The sequence below is a fragment of the Embiotoca jacksoni genome, unplaced genomic scaffold (genome assembly GCF_022577435.1).
Source record: "Embiotoca jacksoni isolate LCO1_2020_lvr unplaced genomic scaffold, fEmbJac1.0.p SCAF_67, whole genome shotgun sequence".
NCBI lineage: Eukaryota > Metazoa > Chordata > Actinopteri > Embiotocidae > Embiotoca > Embiotoca jacksoni.
Window position 1 is genome coordinate 1,348,134 of NW_027185422.1, and position 6,398 is coordinate 1,354,531.

The window sequence follows — 6,398 nt, forward strand, 5'->3', positions numbered from 1 at the left end:
CAACAACTAAAGGGCAAATTCTGGTTCAAAAGACACTCCTTGAACCATATAATCATGAGTGCTCTTTAAATGAGGTGGTTGAACACTTCAACAACTCTGTCGTCTGTTCTAAATACTGTTGTAATGTTTCTGAATACTTCATCCACCATTTGTCTGAGTTGAATTAGACTAAATGGTGCTGCTTGTTTCCAGAATGGCCACCAGAGGGAGCACTCTGCCCACTGACAGCGCTCGTTGCCCCTGGAGACTAATAAGTGAACTTATCAGAGGTAAAACAAAGATCCTCAAATCTTTGTTTCATGTTACAGCAGCAGAAACAGAGGGCGTCTCAGTTTGTGGGGGAAACTTCAACTTAGTCATGAATCACAGCCGAGACGACGAGTTTGAGGAGGAATAAAAAAAAACTGCTCTCAAACTCAGCAGCTGCAGTCTGTCACGTTTCCTTGTTCCCTCCATCAGATCTGCAGCTGGGAGATGGGCGGAGCCAACATGGGTGGAGTCTAAGAGCTGATGTCCTCATTGGCTGCAGAGTCACATGATATTTAAATTAGAGCTGAAACTATTTTGATCTTTGAGGAAGTGAAACTCACACAGTCACTGCTGCTGAGAGGTGAAATGGAGCAGAAAGGAGTTCAGTTGGACCGAGAAACCTTCTCTTGTTCCATCTGTCTGGATCTACTGAAGGATCCGGTGACTCTTCCATGTGGACACAGCTACTGCATGGAGTGTATTAAAGTCCACTGGGACGGACAGGACGGGACAGGAGTCTACAGCTGTCCTCAGTGCAGGAAGAGGTTCATACCGAGGCCTGTCCTGGTGAAAAACACCATGTTGGCAGCTTTAGTGGAGGAGCTGAAGAAGACTGGACTCCAAGCTGCTCCTGCTGATCACTGCTATGCTGGACCTGAAGATGTGGCCTGTGATGTCTGCACTGGGAGAAAACTGAAAGCTGTCAAGTCCTGTTTATTCTGTCTGGCTTCTTATTGTGAGAAACACCTTCAGCGTCATTATGATGTCGCTCCATTAAAGAAACACAAGCTGGTGAACCCCTCCAAGAAGCTCCAGGAGAACATCTGCTCTCTTCACGACGAGGTGATGAAGATGTTCTGCCGCACCGATCGTCAGATTATCTGTTATCTCTGCTCTGTGGATGAACATAAAGACCACGACACCGTCTCAGCTGCAGCAGAAAGGACCGAGAGGCAGAGAGAGCTCGAGGGGAGTCGAGGAAACGTCCAGCAGAAAATCCAGGACAGACAGAAAGATGTGAAGCTGCTTCAGCAGGAGGTGGAGGACATCAATCAGTCTGCTGAGAAAACACTGGAGGGCAACGAGAAGCTCTTCACCCAGCTGATGAGTCTCCTCCAGGAAAGAAGCCGCGATGTGAAGCAGGAGGTCAGATCCCAGCAGGAAACCCAAGTGAGTCGAGTCAAAGAGCTTCAGGAGAAGCTGGAGCAGGAGATCGCTGAGCTGAAGAGGAAAGACGCCGAGCTGGAGCAGCTCTCACACACAGAGGATCACAACGAGTTCCTGCACAACTACCCCTCAGTGTCAGCACTCAGTGAGCCTACAGACTCATCCAGCATCCATATCCGTCCTCTCACCTACTTTCAGGATGTGACAGCAGCTGTGTCAGAGGCCAGAGATAAACTACAGCAAGTTCTGGATGAAGAATGGAAGAAGATCTCAGTGTCAGTGAAGGAAGTGGACGTTTTACTGTCACAACCAGGACCAAAGACCAGAGCTGGATTCTTAAGATATTCACAAGAAATCACACTGGATCCAAACACAGCATACAGACAGATGTTATTATCTGATGGGAACAGAAAAGTAACAGTAATGGATCAGAATCAGTCTTATTCTGATCATCCAGACAGATTCAGTAGATGTTGGCAGGTCCTGAGTAGAGAGAGTCTGACTGGACGTTGTTACTTTGAGGTGGAGATGAGAGGAATAGGAGTTGAAGTAGCAGTCGCATACAAGAATATCAACAGAACAGGGAGCGGGATGGAAAGTGGATTTGGATTTAATAACAAATCTTGGTCATTAGATTGTTTCAATAACAGTCTTTGGTTCAACAACATCAAAACTCCCGTCTCAGTTCCTCCATCCTCCAGAGTGGGGGTGTACCTGGATCACAGTGCAGGTACTCTGTCCTTCTACAGAGTCTCTGAGACCATGACTCTCCTCCACAGAGTCCAGACCACGTTCACTCAGCCGCTCCACGTTGGGTTAGGGTTAGAGTTCGGGTTCAGGTTAGGGTTCGGGTTAGGGATTGTCTCCGTTGGAAACTCTGCTGAGTTTTGTAAACTGAAATAAACTGAAGTCTTTCAGGTTTCAGTGGGTTTAAACCTGCATTTTCATTTTCCATTTCATTTTCTCTCCATCATTGAGGCGTTTCTGCTCTGAATAAAGATCTGCTGTCAATCAAGCATTATGGGCGTCACCTGGACGTCTTCTTGATAGTTGTTATCTTCATGTTAATATGTTTTATTATTGTTTTTAAGCTCTTTTCACACCGTTCCTGTAGTGAAAACCACGTATCTCTAAATTTGGTGAAGTTGAATTAGATTATTTTCTGATAAACTAAAGAGATTTAAATGTTATTTTATGGACTGAGATATTTCTCCTGCTAAATTAACTATTTTAAAAAACCTGACAAAGCTGAAAAGGTGTTTATTTCTTAGATACGTGGTTCTCACAGGACAGCAACGCTCCAAATATGTGATGATCTGGTTCAATATGACGCTTTACAAATCAACAATATATAAAGTAGTTGAAATGAGCAAAACCTTCAGTGACTATGACGGTAAAATTCACTTTAATCCAGCAGCAATATGAATCTAAAAACATCAGATATATAATAGTAAAACACTAACAGGGAACATTTTCTGCTTCGTGTGTACTTTTACTTTTTGTGTTTTCAGTGTATTTTTGCTGACGATACTTTTACTTCAACAAGGTTTTGAATGCAGGACTTCTAGTATTTTCAGTCTGGTATCAGAACTTTTTCTGAAATAAAGGAGCTGAATTCTTTCACTGCTTCATATATAGTAATATAGATTATTCAGAGGGAACAAAGCAGCACTTTTACTTTAATACTTTCACTAAATGTTGCTGCTAACGCTTCTGTACTTTTACCTGAGTAAGCTGTTTAATTAAGGACTTTGACTTGTAATGGAGTATCTTTGTTTTCTTTGCTGTATTTGTACTTTTACTTCAATAAATGTTCTGAATACTTCATCCACCATTTGTCTGAGTTGAATTAGACAACATGATGCTGCTGTTTCACAAACTGACCACCAGAGGGAGCACTCTGCCCACTGACAGCGCTGGTTGCCGCTGAAGACTCTCAAAGGTCATGAAATGTAATCTTCCAGCCTTTGGTGCAGATCCCTGTGAGAGAGGAACGCCCCTCAGCTTCATCAATATGTTCAGGCTGAGAAAGTTTCTTCCTGAAATGACTTCCATGATAAATCAAATCCCGGCTCTGTGCTGAGCACGGTCACCTCAGAGCAGAAAGCTTCTCCGTGTGGACGTTGGACGGTTTCACGTTGTCTGCTTGGTTTTCTCCAGCTGCTCTGTTTTCCTGCCAGTTTAGATACTTGCAGGTCGGTTAACTGGTAAATCTGCTAGCTGTGAATGTGTTGGTCAGTTAACAGCTTGTCCCGGCTGTATTCTGCATCTCTGCAAAGTTTAGAAATGAATGCTGGTAATTGTAAAAGTCAGATAAAGTACATTGTGGTGTCGTCACATGCTGCATATGCTGACATTTATGAACACGTCCAAAGGTTTTCTTGAATGAGAATTAACGGTTTGTTTCACTCAAATTCTCCCCAAAATCAAACAAACAGATGTTTTGCATTTCGATCTGGAGGTGTGCAGATATAGTTTGTATTCTCGACCTCAGAAAGAGGTTGTTTACCCCCAAAAGAAAAACCCAAGTTCGCTAAAGATTCTCTTCCTTGTTTTTCCAGAAGCTTCTAAATGCATGTCGTGGTCTTTGTCAGTAAACTGTAATGTAGAAACAAACCAAGTCATTCAAGGGTTCCTGAACTTTTGCCTTTTTTTCTACCCTGTAGAACAACACTGAAGACATTTAAAACTCATATCTATTTCCTTTGAAATGTATTTTTCAGCTGTATGGCTCTCAACTTCTAGAAATAAGCAGTGCTCACCACAAATCCATTTAAAAATCCCTTCTGCTGGTACTTTTAATCCTTTGATCCAGATTGAATTTGTATGGTACGTACTGCTTCCAAGAAACAGCTGTAAGCACAGACTCTAAATTCAGACTCTGAAAATGTCTCCTGACTTCTCCCTCCTCCTTGATTTGATGTTTTACCAAACCATCCATATAAATGGAAACAGTCGGACCTCAAATCACGTTGAAAACGAGCTTTTTCATCCCGACCGTCTTTTGAGCTCGATCACGTTACATTTGAATCACGACACAATCAGACTTCTTTTGTCGTCTCTCCTCAAACATTGAAGCGCTGAGGTTTAGATGATGAGGAGAGAGAAAGTTCTTCAGGACATGAGAATCCAGAGTTGTGCTGCCGGTACAGACCTGTACTGAGCCGGCTAAAGCAGAGGAAACAAGCACGGGACAATTCTTTTACTTTTGATATCAGTGTTACTCACCTTCGACCACCGACATGAAACGGGAGGTCCAATTCATATTCTATCTTCAGGATCCCTCTGCAGGTCACTCACATGGTTGAAGAGAATCTCTTTTCAATAAGTGACCTTTTCAAACGACAAAACCAAACACAGACCTCGTCCATCTTTATGGAATCAGATCAAATGTAGTAACGGCTGAAAAAGGCTGCTTAAATCTGAAATGAAGATGTTTCCAGTGAGCACAGAAACAGAAGTGAACCTTCAACCTGCTTCTCGTCTCGCTCGTCACGTCTCCGCTTCTCAACAACGTTGGACTTTGTTCTTCTTTCAACCTGAACGTCTCCTCGTCGGCTCGTTGCAGGTCTCCGCGTTCTGTTTCCGGTTTCCTGTCTCAGCTCGCTTTGGGACAGACGGGCTAAAAAGACGTAGCGGACGGTGAGGACGTCCTGTTCAATGTTTCCTTTAGTCACTAGATTTCTAATCCAAATGAAGAAGCAGCAGCAGCCGGCCAGGCAGCATGTGTTTCCTTCATGTTAGCGGTGACAGAGTGCTGCACCTGTTACCTGTTCTTCTGATCTTTTAGCTTTCTGCTGAAGAGGTTTCATCTTTGTGACCGTTGTCCATCGTGGAAGATGAACAGCTGAGCAACAGCAATATTTAAAGAGACTCTGATACTAAACATAGTGTTCTTCTTCTGGAGTGACAACAAAGTGATGAAAGAAGACTTGTTTAAAAAACAAAAGGGATATTTTTCTTCGTGACATATAGAGATTGCTGGATTTGATCCTATTTGCTCCGAGCTAATCAACAAGGTCATATGTTATCGTGACGTTGTGAATTGTATAGATTGTCACTAAATGTTCACGTGTACGATGATTTAAGCCTTTGTAATGTTTTACAGGAGTTATTTGAACTATTTTAGCGCCTCCATCTGAGGCAGCGTTCTCCGTATCCAAGTGAAATTAGAACAAATAACTGGCCTTTATTGTGTGAATGCTGATTCAGCATTTACACTGTTGACATCCTGTTTCTGACTTCTTCCACGCGCTTTGTTTTGGTCGCTCACTACTTCTGCATACTCACCGAGTTCAACCATTCACATTTGAAATTGTTCAACTCTTTCAGGACATTTACGCCGACATTCAACTTTTTTCAAACATTTATCATTTTTTTGAACATATTTGTAACATTTGAGTGAATGAGGAGATTCTTCAACTCCTCTCAAACTTTCTGTCGTTGTCACAACAGCAGTCAGACATCATCTGTTAGAAAAATGACTCCGAGGCTGAATTCAAAATCAAACACATCGGACATTTATTCTTGCAAGAAGGAGCAAATACATGTTCACTCAAAGAAAGGTGTCCAGCATTGCTCGAAGTCTCTCCTCCGTAGTTCAGCTTTTATACAGCGTGACAAACAGTTGACAGTCATCCCCACTTCCTCTGTAGATCTGATTTTGTAGATAGTACTGAGTGAGGTCGTAGGTCACCAGATAAAGGTACAGAGACGTTGTAACTGAGACTAGAGAACCATGTTGTGCAGATAAATGGGTTCATCTTTCCTGAGACAACAGGAACATGTTATGCAACAGATAGACAAACATTTGACAAGTATGATGAGCTCATTATTTCCCATCATCATCTCTCTCAGATTCCTCACGTTTCCCGTGTTTCTTTGTCTGACTGATTATTTGTGGAACGTGTCCGAGCCGTCCTCTCCTGAGTCGCAGCTCCGCCTCACCTGCTCCTGATCACAAGTGACAAAACTGCACTCAG

The 6,398-nt window shown here is 42.7% G+C and overlaps 1 protein-coding gene across 1 annotated transcript; it reads left to right on the forward strand.

Annotated features, from left to right (window-relative positions):
• The first annotated feature begins 589 nt into the window (after nucleotides 1–589).
• LOC138214065 (tripartite motif-containing protein 16-like) lies at nucleotides 590–3,247 on the forward strand. Its single transcript, XM_069175433.1, has one exon. The coding sequence runs from the start codon at nucleotides 616–618 to the stop codon at nucleotides 2,317–2,319; it is 1,704 nt and encodes a 567-aa protein (XP_069031534.1). The 5' UTR covers nucleotides 590–615; the 3' UTR covers nucleotides 2,320–3,247.
• The last annotated feature ends 3,151 nt before the right edge of the window (nucleotides 3,248–6,398 follow it).